Genomic DNA, 24219 nt, shown 5'->3' with positions numbered 1-24219 from the left:
CACACAGTGCCTGACATAGTAGAAGCCGAACACTTGTTTTTCCTTTTCCCTAACGCTTCCTCTTCCCGTCTCGTCCTGGGTCAGCTGGAGCCCCCTTGTCTGAACCTGCCAGGATTTAGTTATCTCCTCCGAAAGCTCCCCGCCGCAGCGCTCGCTAGACAGAAGGAAGGAGGCTTGCTTTATTTAGTTCTTGGGGCGGGGGGGAGGGGGAAACTAGCGGCAACTGTTTCGGACCGGATTAAGGAGAGCAAAGGAAGTTCGGAGGAAAAGAGAGTGCCGGGCCGGGGGCTGCAACGGTTTTCAGAAAGTGGCTGGATTCCAACTAAGCCCGTTCTCTCTCCGGCCAGTGGAAGGGGATTGCGCCGGCCGAGCCTCGACCCGTTGGCCGGGAAGGGCCGCATCTTGCGTCTGTCGGAAGGCGGCCCCGGGCGCGGTGCCCACGGGAGGAGGGCTGTGTGGGGGGCGGGCCAGCCGGAGGGGCTGCCCTCCCCGCCGTGACGTTCCCGGCAGGGGCTCTGCTCCTTCCAGGGCGCCCTCGCAGTGGTCGGCTGTGGTCCCGGGAGATGCTGCAGTTGCTGCCGCGGCTCTACTGCACTCCGCACAGCTGCTAAGGGCGCCGGGACCTGGGGCCATGCAGCCCGGGTCTGTGCAGCCCCGAGCCGCGCTCACCGCGCTCCTCACCGCAGTCTTGGCTTGGCCGCGGGAAGGAGGGAGCCGTCTGCTGAGTGGTGAGATCCCGGCTTCTCCTGGTCCCTGGGGTGCAAAGCGGCCGTCCCCGCTAATCCTCCGCCCTGCCCAAGCCGCCGAGAAGTCCCTTCTGCCAGGCGGGGGCGGGGAGAGGGAAATCGGGGTGTTCCTGGAGGGGACAAGCTTCCTTAATTCCACAAGATCCCCTTTACCCGGAGGAGGTCTACGGAAAGCGGACCCGAGCCCTCGAGCTCCTGTCAAATCCGCGACTTGAGCAAGCCCCCGAAAGGCGGGGTGCCTCCTTTAGCATCCCAGTCCCCTTGCCTGGGTTCCCCAGAACTTCCTTAACTCTTGGGAGGTGTAAAATGAGAGGGGCTGGGGTGGGACGGGCAGATTGCTTCCACTAAAATACTTGTGCCTTAGAAATCCGGGAACCCACCCGCCGGATTCCGGCGTTTAACTCGCTCTCTTTGCTTCCTTCCTTCTGCCGCTTCATTTTAGCTTCGGACTTGGACCTCAGAGGAGGTACAGAGCTCTGGCTTCTTGCCTTTTCCAATATAATTTTGCATGCCTGCGGAATGAGGGGTGGGGAGGGGGGGAGGAGGAACATAATTCATTCTACGCAGATCTCGTCCAAAGAAGCTGGAGCCTCTCTATAAGGCTAAGACTTAACCGAGAGCCGAAGAAAAATAGATAGCAACTGCTTTGACTTTGTTATTCCCTAGTCAAATAGACTGACCTTTACTCAACTAGCCAAATTCAAAACATGTCATAAGGAACCCCAAATCACATGTGCTTGGATCCCTATTGCCTTCCTGTTGTCTTAGCTTCAGGAGGAGAAATAGCTAGATGGTTTGGATTTCTTTGTGATGGTCAATATAACACACTGTCCTCTTAGGAGGAAGAGGAAACTAGTCAGGAAGCGGTCCTAGATGATTAAGGTCTGGTCCAGCTCTGATTCAGACGAATACTTTTTATTCCCTGAATCCACCTCAGCCGGCAGCCAAGAAGTGGGTCCCAAGAAAAGAAAACTGGAGAAATAAAACTGAATTAGGAATTTAGAATGTGCACTGATGATTCACAGACGATTGAAAGCTGACTACAATCAGCTCCTGCGTCAGATTGTTAAATTTCTGTTAGACTAGCCTGTTTCTGACTATTCTTTCCCCCATCCACCTGTCCACTTTTGAGAAGTGCTGCAGCCAGACTCCCCCCCCCCCCCCTGTACAAACCTGCTCCGTAACAACTGGAAGATGTTGTTATCCAGCTTCTAGCTGAACCTCATTTCTTGACACAGCATGATGTGTTGAAAAGAACATTGGACTGGTAGTCAGACCAATTGGATTCTAGTTTCATCTCTGCTATGCAAGTCACTTACATTCCTGCATGGATCTTTTCATCTGTAAAAACAAGTGTTATGCTAGAAAACCCCTAAACTCTCATATTTAAGATTTAATCTAACTCATTGTTACAAAGATCTACTCAGTAATAATGTAGTATCTGAAGGGAGCTAGGAAAAAAGCAGAACCAAAAGGGACCAGAGGGATGGCAAAGGTCATGGGAGAGAATTGCACTTAGAAAGAGAAAACCGATTTTAAAACTTGGTTCTATTATTTATCACATATGGGATCTTGATCAAGCTTCTTCATTTCGCTGAGCCTCAGTTTCCTCTCCAATAAACTAAGGAGTTGGACTAGGTTAGGAGTTCTTAACCTTTTATGTCATGTGACCCTTGGGAATTCTGGTAAAACCTATGGACCCCTTCACAGAATAACGTTTTTGTTGCCTATGCTTATAATAGGCAGCCACTGGGACAAGGATTAGTGGTTTGGACCCCAGATCCAAGTCAAAAAGATCTGAGTTCAAATTCTGCTTCAAGCACTTTTTAGCTGGGCACACTTTACCAAGTTTTAACATCCTCTGCCTCACTTTCCCCAACTGTAAGGTGAAGATAATAATAGCCCTAACCTCCCAGGAATGTTGTAAGGACCAAATAAGATGATATTTGTAAAGTATTTTGCAAATTTTAAAGAGTTATTCAAGTGCTAGTTATTATAATAGAAGGAAATCTTAAGACTTAGTTCAAGGTTAGTGAAAATAAAGATGTAATTTTTCTCCAATTTCATCAACTCCTTGAAATCTATTTATGGATCCAGGATAAGAATCCCTAGAAGACTGGAAGATCTATACTGTCCTTTCCAACACTTGAGCTGATGTGAAACTCAAATCAGTTACTTGTTTAAAGTGTTTAGTGAGATTTTGGAGAAAAGGGGAGAGTTAGGGAGTTTGAGGTTACTGGATTACTTGCGGTTTTCATCTTTCAATCCTTAGTACAGATCTGGATTTGGCTGCAAGCAGCCAAGACAACCAAATCTTGTCCTGGTTTTCTGGTAAAGTAGGTTAGTATGACTGAGCTAGTACTGTCCCACTCCTGAGCAGATTAGGGCACCCTCATCTTTAAACTACAAATTTCCTAGAGATGAAAAAAAAAACAAGTTGTGAAACCAAATTTCTTCTTTCAGTGGTTACAATTTATACTTCCACCTTATAAGAGCCTTATGTTACATGGCCTTGATCTCTTTTAAAAGACTTGTTTTTTCTTCTTTGCATGCTCTTGGAATAAAAATATCAGATACTTCTATGCTCCATGATGTGACAGTGTTTCAAATATAGTGAAGTTTCAGTGAGGCGGTTTGAGACTGTGCTCTATTTGAAGTCACATGACTTAAGTTCTAAAGACTCAGTTCCCTCATCTATAAAACGAAAAGGTTGACCTAGGTGGCCTCTGAGGTTGAAATGAATGATCACATTGTTCTTCGATAAAGATTTAAGGAACAATATATCAATGAAAGATTAAGCATAGCCTTCAGGACAAGAATTTCTATCACTTAATTTAAAAATTTTTTATCATTTTTTTATCGTTATTTTCATTTAAAAAATTTCTTTCATTGCCAAATACATCTTTTTTCATTCCCTTACCCATCCTTTATAACAAAGAATAAAGGGGAAAGGAAAGAGGTGGGGGAGAAAGCAGTTTGGAAAACTAACCTATACCTTAACCAAGTCTGATTTCAAACCCAAAGCCCCCCCACCTCTGCAAAGAGTGCTTTTTGGTCATTATAATTGCACAATATTTAGTCATAAAACCATAGGATCAGAGATTTAGAGCTAAAAGGAACCTTAGAAGTACTAGGTCCAACCTTTTCATTTTACAGATGAGAAAATTTATCTGGAACATCTAAATTACTTTTCCAGGGTCATATGAATAGCAAATGTCCAAGGCAGAATTTGATCTGAATCTTCCTGACTTCCAAGTCTTGTTGTCTCTCAGATTTCTTTCTCGTTCTTTCTAACTGCATTGCTGTACTTATTTTTATATTCAAGCAATAAAGCTATCAACAAGCACTTATTAAGCACTTACTGTGTGCTAGGCAGGCATTGAGGAATACAAAGGAAGCCAAAACAATTCTTCCCTCATTCTGCCTACTTCATGTGTTTCAATATAATAAATAAAATAATATATAATCATAATATATTAACATATGTAATATATATCATATATAATATATTATATCTTATATATAATATGTAAAATAATATATAATACATAATTCTAATATATTATACATATAATAAAATAAGCTTCTTTGGATTCTCATATTCATTATTTCTAACTGTGCAGTAATTTCCATTACATTCATGTACCACAGTTTATATAGCCATTCCCTAGTTGATGGGCATATATTTGATTTCCAATTCTTTACAACCACAAATAATGGTGATACAAATATTTTGATACATATAGGACTGTTCTGTCTTTGACTTCCTTAGCTTATATGCCTTGTACCACTACCTATTTTGGAGAGATGATTTTAATCATCTCAGGATGTAGTCAGGTGAGATGCATCACATTAACTCTGGAGCAAATCTGTTTTGTTAGGCCATGTCAGGGGATCAGCCCTCTGTAGCAATGAACTTTACTAGCTCCTTTCCTTTAACTTCTCCCCTAGAGGGAAGACTCTAGTAATAATAGATTACCAATCAATAAATATTTATTTATGCAGACCACTGTGTTTGGTGCAAAGAGAGAGTGGAGAAGGTGAGCTATAAGAACAATGAAAGAAATAATCCTTACTTACAAATCTAATGATGACAAGAAGAACGTGTATAAATTTAAAATCTATCAATACATGAACTTCTAATCCTGCTTTGTAAGATGGAGGACATTGTGTTTGATTTCTCATTGAGCCTCCTGACTCAAGGAATCATCAAGCAGATTAATTAATTTTGATTGTCAGAATCTCCTGAGACTCCATGGTGTCACTAAAGAGAAAACTGCCTCCCTTTGGGTGAGACTGGGAATCTCCTCTGTGCATATTTCGAGGAATAGCCAATCTGCTTTTCAGGAATCCCTAATGGAATGAGGTAATGTTTCAGAAACCAGAGGTAGGGTCCTTACATAATAGAAGCAAGGGACTTTCAGTCACTGCATCCTTAGCCTGGATGTGTAGGCTCAATATATGAGTCAGCAGTGTGATGAGGCTGCCAAAAAAGCTAATGAGATCTGAGTCTGATTTAAGTTCAATCCAATTCAGCAAGCAATTACTCAATGCTTACCATGTTCTGGGCACTATGCAAATGTTGGGGATATGGGAATGAAAAGTGATGTAGTCCCAGAGTGCCATGAAGGATCTTTAGCCTAGTTGGAAAAAAAAATGTGCATGCAAATAACAAGATAAAGATGAAATGTAGCATGTGCACAGTGGAGTGGACAGAGATAATGATGAACATAGCATGTCCACTTTGTTATTGTCTGCTTGCATTTTTGTTTTTCTTCCCAGATTATTTTTACCTTCTTTCTAAATCTGATTTTTCTTGTGTAGCAAGACAACTGTATAAATATGTATACATATATTGTATTTAACATGTACTTTAACATATTTAACATGTATGGGACTACCTGCCATCTAAGGGAGGGAGTGGAGGGAAGGAGGGTAAAAGTTGGAACAGAAGCTTTTGCAAGGGTCAATGTTAAAAAATTACCCATGCATATGTTTTGTCAATAAAAAGCTATAATAATAATAATAATAATAATAATAAAACAGAGGGGGAAAAAAGAGATAATGATGAGAAACAAAAATGCCCAGAAGGGAAGAATAAAGAGTTCTGCATTCTGCTCTCATCAGAGCCCCTCTGTAAGATTAACTCCTGATACTGTATGCCATATTTTAAAAGGTACAAGAGAGTTTGCCCTGAAGAACTTGACCAGGATAGTGGGGGGAAGGGGAACCCGAAACTATGTCAGGAGAACCAAAGAAACTAGGTATGTTTAAACTGAAGAAAGAAGACTTGGGGAAACATGTTAACTGTTTTTATTTGAAGGGCTATCATACAGAACAGCAATTTGATTTCTGCTCAGCTTGAAAAGGCAAAAGTATGATCAATAAGTAAACTTCACAAGGAGGAAGAGTTCAGCTCAGTATAAGTAAGACTATAGTATATCAATCTATCTACGTATATGTATGTGTGTGTGTATGTGTGTATGTGTGTGTATAAGACAATATAAGTAAGACAAGAAAAAGTCATCCAGAATAGGCTTTTTCAAGGTTCCTATTCATTAAGGTCTTTAAGTAGAAGTTGGTACTCTCAATATCTGCCCTCTCTTGATTAGCTCCAGTGTTCCCTGCACACCATCTTGTTTATACATTCTTGTTTGTATGTTGTCTTCCCCATTAGACTAAGAGTGGGAAAGGATTGTCTTTTGCTTTTCTTCGTATTCTCTACTATGGGTCTTTTCCTGACATATAGTAGGTACTTAATAAATGCTTGTGAACTGACTAAGTGACATCATAAAAATAATAACAGCATTTATAAAGTGCTTTAAAGTTTACACAATTATCTCAATTAAACCTCAAAACAATCTTGTAAACATTCTTGATGATGTTATTCTAATTTTTTTACAGAGGAGAAAACTGAGGCTCTAAGGTGTTAATTGGTACAGCTGGTGTCAAAAGAAGGATTTAAAGTTGGATCTTGACTGACTTCAAGTCTGGCACTTTGTCTAGGAGGCAGCCAGGTGGTATGGTAGGTAGAGCATTAAGTCTAGAGTCAGGAAGCCCCGAGTGCGAATCCAGCCCCAAAAGCTAGCTGTATCACTTTAGGCAAATCATTTAACCTCATTCTGCCCCAGTCTCCTCATCCATAAAATAGGGATAATAATAGCACTTACTTCCCAGGGTTGTTCTGAATTTCAAATGAGATAATAATTGCAAAGCACCTAGCACATAGTAAGTGCTGTGTAAATGTAGTTTTTATTATTATTATCCATTAAGTCAAGTTAAGTAAATTCACATGAAATTATTAAGCAGCACAAGAAACTGAATCAGATTTTGCCATATGCTACAGATACCAAGAAAGGCAAAAACAGTCTCTGTCCACAACACCCATATATAATTGTTGAATTGTTTCAATCATGTCCAATTTTTCATGACCTATTTGGGGTTTTCTTGTCAAAAATACTGGAGTAGTTTGCCATTTCCTTCAAATACATATGTGTGTATGTATGTATATACAGGCATACATATGTATGTATATTTAGGTATACACATATATTTATATATTTGTACATATATATATATATAGACAGGCACATATACATATAATGTGTGTATATAATACAATATATCTATATATTTATACATGTGTACATATGTACATAAAAAGACGCATATACATGTAGTGTGTGTATGTGTGTATGACAAATTGAAGATAATTTAAAGGGAAGGCAGTAACATTAAGAGGGATTGAGAAAGACTCTTATAGAACATGGGATGTTAGCTGGGACTTGAAGGAAGCCAGAGGACAGAAGTGAGGAGGAAAATTATCAGTGAAAATGTATGGAGTTAAAAGTTATAAGCTAATATAAAAGGAACAGCAATGAGGCTGGAGTCACAAGTTCAGAGAGTAGGTGGGAGGATTATAAGAGGTAAGAAATCAGATTGTAAGCAGGGGCCAGTTTGTGAAAGCCTTTAAAAGCCACTGGAGTTTTTGCAAGGGCCGGGAGGGTAATGTGGTCAAATCCACACTTCAGGAAGATCACTTTATCAGCTGAGTGGAGGTTGGATTGGCTTGTAGAGAGACTTAAAGTTGGGAGGTCAACCAGAAGACTGCTACAGTAGCCCAGATATGGGGCAACAAAGGTCTGTATAAGAATAGGAGCTGTGTCAAAAAAGAGATCATGATTAATAAAAAGAGGTTGCAAAGGGCAGGAATAGCAACAGATTCCTGCTATCAAAGGAGCAATACCCAGACCAGAAGTAAATGTAGTAGAAGTAGGACTTCAGGAAGAGAGAAAAATAATCCACAGTGGGAAGAGGCAGGGAGTGGGAGAAGAAGGGTAGACATTCATTCTGAGAAGGCTACCTAACATTGTTACTTGCTTTTTTGCTTTTCAATTAGGAGGATTCCTTGCAAACTCTTTGAGCACTATCTCATCTTCTTCTACCTGGAGCTACTGAAGTCAGTAGTTTCTAAACTTTTCTTCCCAGACATATCCTTTGAAATTTTGACACCGGCTGACTTATTTTTCTCTAGGACAGCCAATCTGCAGAAGAGGGACTCAGAGACCATGCTATAAAGTTGTGTACTTCCATGATGCTTCCCAAAGGGTCAGCTTTGACGAAGCCAGCATGGCCTGCCGCAGGGATGGAGGTCAGCTGGTCAGTGTTGAGTCTGAAGATGAACAGAGGTTGATAGAAAATTTCATTGAAAACCTCCTGGCTTCTGATGGAGACTTTTGGATTGGGCTCCGAAGGCGAGAGGACAACCAGGGCAACAACAGCACAGCCTGCCCAGATCTGTACATGTGGACGGATGGCAGCACATCAACGTTTCGGTAAGAGTCTGGTCTGGGACAAGATATAAACTTCTCAGTGTCCCAGCCCAGGCATTTAATTATTAGTTTCAAAGAAGATGTCAATCTTCCTTAGTTGAGGAAATGAAATTATAGGTCTGGTCAAATTTCATTAGCAGACACACTACTCAATGGCAAAATGTATTATACATCAATAATTATTTTTTTAAAAACCTGTTTAGTACTAAAAAAGAAGAAAATAAGATCAATGAAATAGGATAAAGAATTCAAAAAGAGAGATCAGTGATTTGAGCTTTAAAAACACTGAACAATAGAATCATTGTTCAATTTTAAAAACTCCTGAAAAATGATAATCAGATTTTAAAAGATTTATTTGAAGTTATACTTCATACCATTTACCAGAATCAAGCCAAGCTGGATTAGCGATCTAAATACTAAATAACAAATTATGTAAAAGTAAAACAAGAATATTATGACTATCTCAACTTATAGAGGTGAAATATTTTCATTAATCAGAAAGAAGAATTAAAAATAAAAATTAGTGGGTTTATATAAAGTTTTTGCACAACAAAAATAACATGTCAAACTAAAAGAAAAGCTTTTTAGAGAAAAATATTTGTAGTAAATATATAAAAAGATAGGCAATACATAAAATAGACAATGACACTAAGAATCTATATGAAACTGATATTTATTATATATACTCATCACTGAGACAATAATCAAAGATACCTCAGAAAGAAGGAAATAGAAACAGTTAAAAATCCCCTGAAATACTCAAATTCTTTATTTATCAGAGACATTCATACCAAGATAGCCTTAAGATTTCATCCTATACTAATAAAAATGGAAAAAATTAGTACCTGCCCCCAAATGAGGATAAAACTCATTGTTTATGAAACTAGGATGGAATATTTATTAATTGACATTAATCATCAATTAAAATAATTATGCATTTGTTATACGTAATATTATATTGTTATATTTCCACATGTTACATGTATATAATCATATATGTTCTATATAAATAGAATAATCACTATTAATTAATATACTAATGTTAATATATTAATTATATATCTCATTTATTTATTGTCGGTAGAACTGAATATTGTTGAAAACTTTGGAAAACAATATGACAATATGCCATTAGTCACAAATTTGTTCATACCTACAGATCCATCAGCTCTATTGGTAGAACTTTATCAAAAGAACAAAATAAAAGTTAAAAAATAATGTATTTCTTCAACAACAATACTATATGATGATCAATTCTGATGGATGTGTCCATTTTCAACAATGAGATGAGCCAGATCAGTTCCAACAGAGCAATAATGAACTGAACCAGTTATGCCCATCGAAAGAATTCTGGGAGATGACTATGAACCACTACATAGAATTCCCAATCCCTCTATTTTTGTCCGCCTGCAATTTTTATTTCCTTCACAGGCTAATTGTACACGATTTCAAAATCCGATTCTTTTTGTACAGAAAATAATTGTGTGGACATATATATGTTGTATTTGACTTATACTTTAGTTTATTTAACATGTATTAGTCAACCTGCCATCTGGGGGAGGGAGTGGGGGGAAGGAGGGGAAAAATTGGAACAAAAGGCTTTGCAATTGTTGGTGCTGAAAAATTACCCATGCATATATCTTATAAATAAAAAGCTATAATAAAAAATAATGTATTTGTGTAAAAATATTCATAGCTTCTCTCTCTACAATAGCAAAATTTGGAAACAATCCTTATTCCAGCAATTGAAGAATGGTGGATATACAGTACTTTATATTAATGTGATTAACAGATTATCATCATACAATAAAATGATCAATATGAAATATACCAAGAAATTCGAAAGGGCTAGTATGAAATGAATAAAAGTATGAAGAAAAACAAGGGTGCAGTGGGATCCAGAATTTGGGGAAAGCCTAGAAAGGAATAAAGAGAAAGGTTTTGTTTTTTTGGTTTTTTTTGCTTCTTATTGTTTATTAATTCTTTTGGTTTTACCTTTGTAAAGGCTAAGGGCTTGAGAGTAAGATTTTGCCTTTTGCTTGGCCTGTCTATTTGACTGCTTATTTTTGTTGACATTTATTAAATTTACAATTTTAAAAGGCCTTTTCAATTTAAAAAACCTAATTAGCAAAAAAGAAAAAAACAGGAAATTTTTTAAATCTCTTATTTACTCCCAAAGTAAGTAGCCTTGCAGATGGTCTATGATGATATCAACCTCCTTGAAAAGAGGTTGTGGCAAATATCCAGTGATTGACTGTGACACACTGAGTCTAAAGCCTGTCCATATCATTTATCTCAACTTATCCCTCATCCTATGGCATGATCTGGAACTGTCTTAATTTTACAGTTCCCTAGAGCTTGATGAAAAAGCACAGGCTGGAGCTTTTGCAGCATCATCTCCTGTGTGTCTTTATAGTTTATCTTCTTTCCTGTAGGAATTGGTATGTGGATGAGCCTTCCTGTGGGAGCGAAGTCTGTGTTGTTATGTACCACCAGCCATCGGCCCCAGTGGGCATTGGAGGCCCCTACATGTCTCAGTGGAATGATGACAGATGCAACATGAAGAACAATTTCATCTGCAAATATTCTGAGGGTAATGATTTACTACATAAGCCATGCTTTAAAGTTTCCAACCTCTCCTCTTATTTCAGAGATAATGGGTATTTGTTAATTAGAATACTTGTTCCAAAATTTTTCAATGTTTTGGAATATAAGAGAAAGAGAGACAGAGACAAAGATAGACAGAAAGTCACAGAGACACAGAGACAGAGGGAGACACAGGAAGATAAGAGACTCAGAAAGACAGATAGAGACAAGGACATGGAGGGTCAGAGAGAAAGACAAACAGAAAGAAAGTAGCTATTCATCTCAATTGAAAGGCAGATTCAAGAAATGCTAGCAGTTAACCAAGAAGGGAGAGAAGGGGAAAAAAGGGCGGAGGAAGGACAAAGCGGTCCAGCTGGTGAGGAAATCCAGGGGTGACCTAACATTGATATACGAAGAAGTATTACAATCATGCATATATTGAATTTAATATATATTTTGACATGTTTAACATATATTGAATTACTTGCCATCTAGGGGAGAGGGTGGGGGAAGGAGGGAAAAAATTGGAGCATAAGTTTTTGCAAGGGTTAATGTTGAAAAATTATCCATGCATGTTTTGAAAATTAAAAAGCTTTACTTAAAAAAACCTGAAAGACAAGTAAAAAAAAAAAAGAAGTATAACAATCATTACATCAATAAGCATTTATTTTAAATGCCAGACATCGAGCCAAAATGTAAATGGCCACAAATTCCAGCTTGTTTCAGAGGTTAAGTTTTAGGAAAAGAAGAATTATAAGAGGTATATATTCTTCTCTTCTGCAAAGCTTCAAATCAGATATAAAAAGAATAGATTGTTTCCTATGTCTATTTTTGGATCCTTTTTTTTAGAAAATAGGAAAACTAAGCAAGAAGGAAGGAATTGAGATAATCAATGGGTTTATCTGAATTATGTTGGACCGAGATAACTGGCATCTCTACTCTTTAATAAGTATTTTGAATTAGATAGGCATATTGCTTCTGGTTCTGTTTTAGAATTTTGCTTCTGAATCGGCTTAAGCTGCTTGAGCTTCTCAAACACTCCTATTGTTGCTAACTTAGTTTCAAACTGGAGATGACTTTCAATCTTTTCCTCATCTCCAAAGCTGACTGCTTAGCCTCTATTTCACATTATTTCTAGACAGGGCTAGAATCAGTTTTACTGGTTGCATCTAATTTGGGATAAAAATAATACCTTCATTTGAAGTTAATTAGAATTTGTCTGCCTTTTGGAGTAAAATTTTGCTTTCAAGTGGTTTTTCTCTTTTTTTAACTTGCATTCATCTCTTGAGATGGAGATGACTTTCTAGTAGTCCTTTCACTCCACACATCCAATTTGATCCTGTCCTTCACTGCCAGAGAGAAGAGTATCTAAATAATACTCACAAGTCCAAATAGGTTTTTATTGTTTAAAATTTGGCCTGGTTTAAATTTTGGGGTTGAGATTTGGGGGTTTTTTTGTACTTTGGAATTTGCCTTTTTTCCCTAAATTTTCTCTTTTTTCTTTAGTCCATGAGTTTCTTTCATTGCCAGCTTTTCTAAAAAGTATGTTTTCTTTTTTACTCTTGCCTTTAAAATTTTACTTATTTACTTACTTTCCACAAAATCTCTACCTGCTCTTTTTTTTTCCTCTTCTCTCCTATCTACTTCATAATTTCCAGCTCACTCAAATAGAGATTTTTTCCCCTGACTTTCTGGGTGATCTTTAACTTTAAGATGATGAATTTTAGAAAACCTCTTATTCTTTTCAAGCATTATGATGTGAAACTAGTTCTGGAGTCATTTCTTCAGAATGTGGGTCAGTCATTTATCTCAGCGTCCCATTCATTCTCTGTAAACTGAAACTAATAATACTTTTACTATGTCTTTTGGGGGAGGGGAGGTTGTCCTATGGAAAGTATTCCATCAACCTTAAAGTGCTGTATAAGTGTAGGTTTACGCTATTATTCCTGGCTAACCTGTAGACCCCATCTTCAAGGAAAAGTTGGTGTGGAGCAGAGTTTGGCATGTAATGGTTTCCATCTCCCATTGAGACGAAATTTGTCAGATCTGTATGTCTGTATATATTCATATATGTTAAGATAGATATAAAAGTCATTTTTGGTTTCCTACCATTTCTCAATAGTATATTAATCTGTACATAATTATTTTCCTGGCCTTATGGTCTAGTCAAGGGTACACTGAACTCTTAAATTCAATGTTTGTTATTATTTAAAATGATACCAGATAATAGGATTTAAATCAGAAAAGGATCATCAGTCCAAACCCTTTACAGGTGGGGAAACTTAGTGATGAGATGACCAAAGTCATACAAAGCAGCCCAGTGTGGTGAACAGGGAGCTGGACTTCATATCACAAAGAGCTGAGTTCACATCTCATCTCGGGGACTGCCCAATTATGTGGCCCTTAGCAAGTGACTGGAATGTCTCAGTTTCCTCATTTGTAAAATAAGATTTCTTCTAAATCTTTCTCTTTCTGCTATCCTGTAAGTAATAAGCAGGAAGAAAATCTCTTTTTTTGTTTTGTTTTGTTTTGCTCTGACTTCAACTAAATAATATAGAAAGCGAATCTTGTTCTGCTTTATTTTCTTCAGAGAAACCAATACTGGCAGCTACTTCTGTGATATGGAGTCATTTACCTGGAGGTGAGTTAGCAGCCTCATATTTAAGATCTGAATTATTGATGCTAGCATGTATATAGTCCTTTAAGTGTTGCAAAACACTTCTATAAATATAACTTCATGTCCCCATTTTACAGATAAGAACACTGAAGGCAAATGAGGTTAAATAATTTGCTTCAGATCACCCAGATGCTGAGAATCTAGGGTAGGATTTGAATTCAGATCTTCCTGACTCCAGGATTAGAATACTACCTGTTTGTTGTGCCACATGGTTACTCTTGTTCTATACAGAGCTATAAGCCTTCTTTTATGGGATTTTATGGGAAAAAGGAAATATGACTGCTGTTAATCTTTTCATCCTGAAAAAGAATCATGCTACCTTTTGAGGAGGCATTATAATCCTGAGTCCCAGGTTCAAGTCCTGGCTCTTCTACATTCTAGCTGAGTGACTTTGTGAACATCATTCCTCTGGGCTTGTTTCTTCATCAATCAAATAAGCAGTTGATCAACATCAGAGGTGTCAAGCATAAGACTCACAATGCTCCTTCTTAAAACCCAAACAGATTGAAATGTAACTGGGAAATATTTAATAACATAAGTAGAAAATATAATAAAATATAAATCATATTATATTTTAAAACCAAGTCAATATACAACCCAAAGAGACCCTTATATATGGTTCAGAAGCCCCTCTTTCTATCTGAGTTGGACACCACTGGTATAGATAATCTCTAAGGTCCCTTCCAGCTATATTCTATGGTGCAAAGGCAAGTAAACATTAACTTATCTCCTTCTGGTGTTCTTTGAATACTTCTGAAAGTGCTAACAAACTGCTGAAAATATAAGTTATGTTGTCAGAAATTTGTTCATAAACTTTGTGAATGGTTCCCTTTAATCCACAAGATAGGAACCAAAATACCAACTCCAAACCCTTGAAGTTATCACTAACCAATATGTAGATTTTTCAGTTTCCCATGCCTACCTGCCTCATATGCCATGCTCCAATACATAACACACTCCATAGGATCTTGATAAATACTTATTGACTTATTGAGATTCAAACCTGATCTTGAAAACTTATGAACTCAGGAGCTGCCCATAAAAACCCAGGTATCATGAAGCCTCTCCAGCAGCCTCCAACTTTCCTAAAAACATTTTCTGGAAATACAAAGGTGAAGGAAAACCAAGGAAAAGCAAAAATTGCTAGTGCTTCTTTGTATTGACTTTCTTTAACACTTAGCACACTGCCTTGCTGGCAATCAATAAAGATGTTTATGACCATGTGGAAAAGGGCATCGATTTTGGAATCAGAGACCTGGATTTGAACACTGGCTCTATCCTACATTATGTGATCTTAGACAAGTCCCTTCACTTTTCTAGCTCTAAGCCAGGGCTCCTTTCCAGGTCCCTCATCTGTTAAATGAAGTTGTTGGACCAGGCAATCACTTCTAGGTTTTGTCCATTTTTAAAATTAAATTTTAAATTTTTAAATTAATTTAAATTATGATTGATCACTGCCATTTTTCATGCTCTTAATTCTATGTCTACCTAGGTGATAAAAGAGAACCGGTAACTCCAACGCTTCCAGAAAGATTCCTAAAAGAAGATGCTAATGGAACAATTAAAGAAACTAAAGGTACACATAGGACTTTCCTGGAGAAAAGCTAATGCTTTGACACAGCTGCATTTTTCCATATTTGCTTAAAAACGAGACAGTAGCTTTCTAAAGCCACGAAGTGGCTTGAGAGTGAGGGATTTATTCAAGCAGAGATGTCCTAAGGAAAATCAGGTAGACTGGACTGAAGAGGAAAAGCCAAGATAGCAAATGTATCTTCTGGGAATATGTACATAAAGGAAATGGATAAATGTACAGATGTGGAGAAATAAGAATTAGAGGACCCAAGAATGAGGACTTCTCTGGACTTATTTCCTTATCAGTCATATTAAATTATTGGTTCACATCAGAGAATGTAGCCCACAACACTCTCAAGTAAGGTCCAACCAGCTTAAAAGGTAACTGGGAAAATTTTAACAAAATAAGTAAAAATACAATAAAACATAAATAATTTAAAGAAATGGAGAACCATTCCTGACATGCTAGGGGACAAGTAGTAGCCCTTGGCAACCCTAGTATTATTACTGATAATGCTTCACCTCTTAACTGAACTATCTATAATTGATCTTCCAGATTCTAATCTTTCTCTGTTTACTTTCTCCCTCAACTTCCTCAACACTCACGACTTCCATCTTCATTTCTCTTTGGCAACTTGTGGGAGTAGTTATACTTCATATCTCTCTATCACTTAAAGCCCCTCTACTTCCAAGATTCTGATCTCTGAAATTCCCCACTGATCACAGCTTCATGTCCTCTCATTTTTTCCATAGTTTCATTTTTCCTGTTCCCATCATTGGGACTTCATTGGGACATGATCACACACACCCTCTCTTCCTCTCCAAGGTAGACTTCTAGCTGTTCCCCGGTCTGTTTTTGTCTCTTGCTTCTTTGTATTGTGCAAATTACCTCACATTCCTAGAGTCATTTCCATTTTTTAAGTTTTTCTTTTACTTTCAGAACCAGTTTAATTGCCATTTTCATTACAAAACCCTCTGATCCCTCTATCTTCAACCTTTTATCCTTTTTGACTAACAGAAGCTTTCTCTTTAATTTCGTACAGAACATAGCCTAAATTGTACTGTGATATTTCTATAAATATCTTATCCCTCTATTATTGTCAGCCTCTCTACCACACTGTCAATTCCACAAATGTTTATTAACTAGGAAAAAAAATCAGGAAAGGTTTCACAAATGAGGTGACTCTTGAGCTGATACTTGCAGAAAGACAACAATTCTTTGACAGAAAAAAGAGGGGGTGCACTGCAGGTATATAGATGGCCTATGTGCTAAGGCAGAAGATAAAATCTTAAATTTGGAAAACAGGAGTCCACATGCCTAGCATGTGAAGTAATATGGAATATGATTGGAAAGGTGCTTTGGAACATACTCCACAGCATCTGAAATATCTGGCTAAGGAGTTTGTATTTTCACTCAGAATCAATAAGAAACAAATAAAGATTTTTAATCTAGGACCACGGGCTTTAGGAAAGTGATTTTGGCATTTGTGAAGAGGAGAGCTGGGAGAAGAGAGAGATTAGAATGGGAGAGACTAATTAGGAGCCCAATGTAGTAGCCCAATTAAGAGGTGGTGAGCTCCTGACCTAGGGAAATGGCTGTCTGGTGAGATGGAGAAAAATGGACACAAATGGGAAATATTATGAAATTAGATTCAACAAGACTTTGGCAACTGTTCAAATTTAGCCTCTGACCTTTTCAGATTAGGCCTTGGATATGTTACCTCATATAAACTCACTTAACTCCTCATTATCCCCAGGCAATTTCCAAAGAATAAAAGCAGTTATAATATTTTTCCTCATTAGGAATTCCCTATACCAATGAAATGACAGGTCTGGTTCACAAATCCACAAACAGACTTGGCAACTAATTAGCTATAAGAAACTGGAAGAGAAGAGCTAATGAAGTTCTCAGTTTCCAAACATGCTAGGATAATGGTGATACCCTTAATAGAAATACCGAAGTTTAGAGAAGGGATGGGGGAATAATCCTTTCCATCTTAAGCATATTGGGACTAAGATATCCAGATAGGGTTTTTTTTAAGAAGCAACAATCATTTTATTATGAAATTCTTGTGTATCATTTTTCTTTTTTTCTTTTTCTTTTTTAAAATATATGCAAAGATAGTTTTCAACATTTATCCCGATAGGAATTTTTAAGCAAGTATTTGGCAATATGGGACTAGAATTCAGGAGAGAGATTAAGACTAGAGATTTAGGAATCATCTGAGTAGCAGTGATATTTGAAGTCATGGGCACAGATAACATAATCAAAGAAGAAAGTTTATAGAGAAAAAAGATTGAGACCGAAAGAACCACTTGGTATCATTAACTTCCATAATTACCACCCCTAACTCTAATGCCAAGCTCTTTGTCTAAGAAATATATAGACAGGACAACAATTTAGTTTATGTATCACAGGTTCTCTTCTTAAATGTCAACATTTCCAGTTTTCTAAAATTTGAGGCTTCCTTACAGATGGTTCCCATTTGTATACTTATGAATATCAGCTGATCCTCTCCTCCCAAGAAAACAATTTATTGTGAAACTAAACAAAATAGAAAGAAAACTGGAATGTTGTCATTTTGAATAATGCATATAAGTAAAGATGGCATGCAGATAACCCAAAGTCAGCAGAGACAGCTAACATTCTGGATTAGTACAGTATAGACCTAGAATGGTCTTGATGGAAGAGAACATTGGGCAGAATTTAACAAGATAAAAATTACCAAATATGGAAGCAAAAATAACAGACTGATAAATGGGCCTATAGTCAGAAGACCTGGACTTACATCCTGCCCCTAGCACATATTAATTATAGATCTTAGGCAAGTGATTTATACTGTCATTTTCTCAGAATAATTTTCTAAAATTCTAAATTGCAAAACAATTGCTTTTCTGCCTTAATAGACTAAGTTTCCTCATCAAGACCACCCCCCCTCACCATCAATGGTATCACAGATGTGACTAAAAAGAAAATGTAATTTTCCTCTTTGTAAGATTGTTATTGTTATTCAGTCGAATTTGGGGGTTTTCTTGTCAAAGATATTGGAGTGGTTTGCCATTTCCTTCTCCAGCTCATTTTTCAGATGAGGCAAATGGAGTTAAGTGACTTGCTCAGGATCATGCAGCTAGTAAATGTCTGAGGCCAGATTTGAACTCAGGAAGATGAATGTTCCTTACTCCTTGTGCACTATGGCACCATCTAGCTTCCCTTTCCTAAAGTCAAATATTCCCAATTCCTTCAGTTTTTATATGACATATGGTGTCAATCTCAAATAGAAATGCGACCCACTAACCCTGTGAGCTGCATATTAATTTAGTTTTAAAATGTCACATTATCTGTAGGGTTTTTTGGTGTGTTTTTATTTATTTTGTTAAATATTTCCCAATGACATTTTCATCTGGGTCAGGACCTTGTGTTTGACATTCCTGCTCTAGACCATTCACCATACTGATTGCCACCCTCTCAGTAAGTTCTTCCTCCCATCAAGCCTCAGTTTCTCCCTTTGCTCCTGATTGTATTGCTAGGGCCAAGCAGACTAAGTCTAATCCCTATTCTAAACACAACAGCCCCAAATATCTGAAGAAAGTTCTTAAAGTGTGCTTTCAGTGCTACAGGTTAGTGAAGGATATTGATAAGCTGGAAAATTTTTTCCAGAGAAGAACAAGCAGATAATCAAGTAACTAAGCTTTTGTTAAGTACTTATTATATGCCAAGCAGTGAAGATACAAGGAAAAATAAAAATATCTTCTATCCTCAAGAAACTCCCATTCTAATAGGGGAGACAATATATGAATAATTATGCACAGACAAGACATATGCAAAGACAAGACAAAGAATTTTTTATTAAATCTGGAAGCTATAGGGAGCCACTGGAGTTTATGGAGGAGGGGAGGAATATATTTAGACTTGTTTTTGGAAGATCACCTTGACAACTAAATAAAGGATGGATTGGAGCAGGATTAAAACAGGATTTGAGATAGACCAAGCAGAAGACTATAATAGTCTAGATATGAAGGGATAAAGTTCTACACTAGGGTATTATCTGTATGATATACTGGGATTGGTGTGACAGATAAAAATGAAAGAACTTGGCAACAGATTGGATGGGGGGTTGAATGAGAGTGAGAAATAAAGAATGAGATCAAGGTTGTAAGACTAGATAGCTGGAAGGATAGTAGTAATAAATAAATAAGGTTTGGGAGAAAGGTAATGAAATTTAATATTACTTCCAGAAATCTAATTTAGGATGGAAATGATACATCAGGAAAGATAAACATATCTAAGAATCATCTACATAAAGATAATCATTGACTCTATGAAAGTGGATGAGTTCATCAAGTAAAATAGTCTAGGGGAAGAAAAGAAAAAAGGCCCTAATCAGACATTTGGAGAACATCTGTGGTTAGTAAATGTGGTCTGGAAAAAAATCCGGTAAATTAAACTAAAGGGGCAGCTAGAGGATAGAACACCAGCCCTAGAGTCAGGAAGACCTGAGTTCAAATGCAGCCCTAGACACTCACTAATTTACTCTGGACAAGCCATTTAACCTCAATTGCCTCTCAAAAATAAATTAATTAAAGGAATGGTCAGCCAGTTAAGAGAGGAACTAAGAGAAAACAGTTTTACTAAAACCTGTAGAGGAGAAAATATTCAGAAGAGAGTGATCAATAGCATCAAAGGTTACAGAAAGAAGGTAAAGAAGGATGAGCCTTGAGGAAAAAAGTCTGACTTGGCAATCAAACAATCATTGATAACTTCAGAAACAGCAGTACTGGCTAAGTATTGAGGTTGGCAGCTAGAGAACTTAGAAAAGAGTAAAAGGAGAGAAAACAGGCACACAAGTTACAGCCAGCCTTCTAGAGAATAAGTACAAAACAGAGGCGATATCTATAGAATGACAGCTATTGGGGATGGTCAGATAAAATGAGAGGGTTTTTTGTTTTGTTTTGTTTTTAATGAGAAAGATATGAGCTCGTTTACAATCCATAGGGAAGCAACCAGCAAACAAGGAAAGATTAAGGCAGGTGAAAGAGGGATGGTAGAGAGATCAATCGGGGGGAAAAGATGGAATAGAATGGGATCTTTTGTGCATGTAGAAGGTTTCACTCAACAAAGATAAGGGATACTTCTCATGTGAGGCAGAGATGAAGGAGGTGAAATGAAGAGGAAAGGGGAGAGCAAAGGAGAAAGGAACAAGCATTTATTAAGTGTTTACAATGTGCCAAGCACTGCACTAAATGCTTTACACATATTTTACCATTTGAAGAAAGAGTTCTTGTGCAATGGTCTTAATTTTTTCTGTGAAGTATGAGGCAAGGTTCTCAACTGAGAGTTTGGTTGGGATGGAGGGCCATGGGAGGTTTGAAAGGGGATGGAGAAGTTTGGAACAAGTGGCAAGTGGAAGGGTGAACTGAAATGAAGCCCATGTTAGATGTAAATAGAATGAAGGAGCCAAGGGTTTTAACCTAAAGAAGAGAGGACTTCGGGTATTTGGATGAATCAAACAACGTGAGTTGTTATGTTTGAGTTCAGAGGATAGAACAAAGAGGAATAAATAGAAATTGCAAAGAGGATAATTTAGGCTTGATGGAAAGAAAAACTTCCTAATATATATATATTTGGATGTATATATGTGTATAGTTTAATATTTGTGGAATTACTGTATATATGACATATTATGCATTTATGCATGTAATATGTACATACGTTATAAATACCTATGTGCATATTATACTGTATATATGTGTTTACACATGTACATATTTATATGGAATTGGCTCCCTCAGCAAGTTGTGGAGCCCATCCTTATTGGAAGTCTTCAGGCTGGATGACCATTTATCAGGTATGCCTTAGAGAGGATTCTTTTTTAGACATGGTTTTAAGTAGATGGCAACTAAGGTCCCTTCCAACTCTGAAATTTTGTAAAAGATCTTTTTTTTTCCCTTAAAGAACATACAAAATTTACAAATGGTGTTAATTTGTATTTATCTCTCTAGGGGCTGATTTGAATCTTGCCTACATCCTTATTCCCAGCATTCCCCTCTTCCTGCTTCTGGTGGTCACTACTGTCATATGTTGGTTATGGATCTGTGGAAGGAGGCAAGTAAAATCATCATTCTTAATGGAAGTGTGTATGTGTATGTATGTATTATGTATCACTGCTTATTTGATAAAAAACTAGGAAAGGATAACTCCAGAAGACACATTTGAAATTTGAAAGTAAATCCCTAAGTGTACACCAAGAAGTCAAATGAGCTAAGAATTGTTTTCATTAACTGGTATCTACTACTTCTCTCTTTTTTCCCCTGTGTATTAAGTTTTATCTCCCTAATGAGATTATATGTTCCTTAAAAGCAATTACAGGGGAAAGCTAGGTGGCACAGTAGGTAGAGCACTAGCCCTGAATTCAGGAGGACCTGAGTTCAAATCTGGCCTCAGACACTTAACACTTCCTAGCTGTGTGTCCCTGGGCAAGTCACTTAACCCCAGCCTCAGGGGGGGAAAAAAAAAGCAATTACAAAGGAATAAACTTCTTTGTATTTGCCCAGTGCCTTGTACAGTTCTTAAAATACATACTAGCTAATCTATGTAGATAATGAATTAATTGGTATAGTGGCCAGTACACTGGCTGTAAGAAGAGCCAGTGGTCTGTAGGCTTGCTTGAGACTCCTAAGTACAAGGCCCTGGGCTGGGTCCACTAGGGTTTGAGGGAAAGTGGTATATATACAGTTATAGAAACTGTCCCTTCTCTCAGATTGAGAATATGATGCACAATAGTTAGGGGAATCTTTTCGCAATTACCTCTCCATAATTCCCAACCTCTTCCCTTCAACAAAGTGTTTTCTTATATTTAAATCTTGGGTTCGTTCATCTTCTAAATCACAATTCTACTCCAATATACTCCCATACCACTCCTCTGCCCAAGCGACCTTTGGTAGAAGAACACAGCAGCATCTCCTATCAGACTGGAAATAATATGCTGTTTACTTTATTTACAGGAAACGGGAGCAGACAGAAAGCACAAAGGAACCAAACATTTGGCCACCTCCCCATAGAAGAAATAGTCCTGATCTGGAAGTTTATAATGTCATAAGAAAACAAAGTGAAGCAGACTTAACCGAGCCTCGGCCAGACCTGAAGAACATTTCATTCCGGGCCCGGTCTGGAGGAGTCACTCCCAATGACTTGTCTTGTGACTATGATAACATAGTAGTGAATGCCTCTGAGAGTGGTTTTGTGACTTTGGCAAGCATGGAGAGTGGATTTGTGGCCAATGATATCTATGAACTATCCCCTGAGAGGATGGGGAGGAATAAGGAGTCTGGCTGGGTGGAAAATGAAATCTACGGTTATTAGATGATGTGGGAAAGTTTGACTGACAACAAAGTAGAAAAGAAAGAGAAAAAAACATTCCTACTTTGAATAAAACTGGCAAGACTGGAATTAGGCTGCCTGAACACTTGGATGGGCCTGTGGTCTCATCAATGTGGAGAGTCCCTCCAGCCCTGAAGATCTCAGCTTGGCTGTGCTTGCCCATCCTGTGCAGTATTACTTATGTCCCTACTTAAATCTGCTAGAGGGGATCCACTCCTCTCTCTGGTTCTGTTGGTTTTATAATGATGGAAGCAGAGCATGCAAACTGTTACATAGCTCTTACTATGTGACTGGCCCATTTTTTCCCCCAATCATACATTTTTTGTTTTAACATCTTTTGCACCGCTTCTCCAGCACAATTGCCTATGTCCTCTGTTGCAACCTGCTCATGCCCACACCATGTACTTCAATACCCTTTTGGGTGATCTACAATTTCAGTTTTTTGGAGACTACAACATTTCATAACTCACACTATACAATACCATCAGGAGAATGTTGATGTTAAAAAAGATGGGCCTTTGTCAGGGTCCATCATCAGGGAAAAGCTCAAGGTCATTTAAAAAAATAGTATAATTTTCCAAAGGCAATCCAGCCTAGTCACCATCTCTCTTGGACCCAGCTTATTTTCCAGTTGCATTGTCTGTCTAAGATAATCTACTTATGGATGTCTTCTGCAGATTATCCATCTAACAACTCACCATAATTCAAACAAAAGGCATTTTTATCTACTAGATTTTTCCTGTATGGGTGGTTAAGTCAAAGACTTAACATTCCAGACCTTGATGAAATCAGCAGAACGGCACCCATAAATACAAGCATTTGGATACCTTCTAAAAGAAATCTCTTTTTTGACATGTATTCTACACTAAACATCCTCCATATTGGTGGCAAATAACTTTGGCAAGCATAAACCTCCTGGTTCATGCTTTGCTTGATAAAAATTAGAATCAAAGAACAAAGTTATTTCTGTTATTAAAAATTCCAAGGAATCTTATATGAATTTGACAAATGCATGGTGCCTGGCATGAGAAAAATGAGTTCATATATGGAAACAATGAAGAGATTTTTTTTCCTGGTTGTCAAAATTTTGTTAGTTCCTCTTATCTCAGTATCCCCTACCAGGGTAGGTCCCAACCTCGTCTTTATCAAAGGGCAGCCATGGTGGTGCTGGATAGTGAAGGTTGGGCAATTTCCTTCTGGGTTCTATTTTTGTGGCCCTGGGCCATGCCACAAAAATTAATTGCACGTATACAATCATGAAAATACATTAGCTTGCTGTCTTCTGTTTCCCAGGGCACATGTGGGAGAACCTGACTGTATGAAAGAATATTCTCTTATCTGTATGTCCCACAGAACAAGAATGAAATAAAAGGTGAAAGGATAACAAATCAGCCACTTTTTTCTCTCTAGGTTTTCCTCAATCTTTGG

The 24219-nt window shown here is 37.6% G+C and overlaps 1 protein-coding gene across 3 annotated transcripts; it reads left to right on the top strand.

Annotated features, from left to right (window-relative positions):
* Positions 1-269: 269 nt before the first annotated feature.
* On the top strand, positions 270-24179 carry LAYN (layilin). 3 transcript variants are annotated; one of them, XM_074304293.1, is made up of 8 exons: positions 270-728; positions 1189-1212; positions 8281-8581; positions 11014-11171; positions 13755-13805; positions 15334-15417; positions 21414-21516; positions 22416-24179. In XM_074304293.1, exons 1-8 carry the CDS (start codon positions 632-634, stop codon positions 22771-22773), a joined length of 1176 nt encoding a protein of 391 aa, XP_074160394.1. In that variant the 5' UTR covers positions 270-631; the 3' UTR covers positions 22774-24179. The 3 variants fall into 3 exon arrangements, with proteins under 3 accessions (XP_074160394.1, XP_074160392.1, XP_074160393.1); XM_074304292.1 differs by lacking the exon at positions 1189-1212 and adding an exon at positions 6651-6771 and having other exon boundaries at positions 620-728; XM_074304291.1 differs by lacking the exon at positions 1189-1212.
* Positions 24180-24219: the final 40 nt, after the last annotated feature.

The sequence above is a fragment of the Sminthopsis crassicaudata genome, chromosome 3 (assembly GCF_048593235.1).
Source record: "Sminthopsis crassicaudata isolate SCR6 chromosome 3, ASM4859323v1, whole genome shotgun sequence".
Taxonomy (NCBI): domain Eukaryota; kingdom Metazoa; phylum Chordata; class Mammalia; order Dasyuromorphia; family Dasyuridae; genus Sminthopsis; species Sminthopsis crassicaudata.
The sequence above is the reverse complement of the archived record's forward strand: the minus strand, read 5'-3'. Positions and strand labels throughout refer to the sequence as shown.

Coding starts and splice junctions, on each gene's coding strand:
- LAYN (XM_074304293.1), top strand. CDS start 632: ATGCAGCCCGGGTCTGTGCAGCCCCGAGCCGCGCTCACCGCGCTCCTC. Junction 1,213..8,280: donor GGACTTGGACCTCAGAGGAG/GTACAGAGCTCT, acceptor ATTTTTCTCTAG/GACAGCCAATCTGCAGAAGA. Junction 13,806..15,333: donor ATGGAGTCATTTACCTGGAG/GTGAGTTAGCAG, acceptor ATGTCTACCTAG/GTGATAAAAGAGAACCGGTA.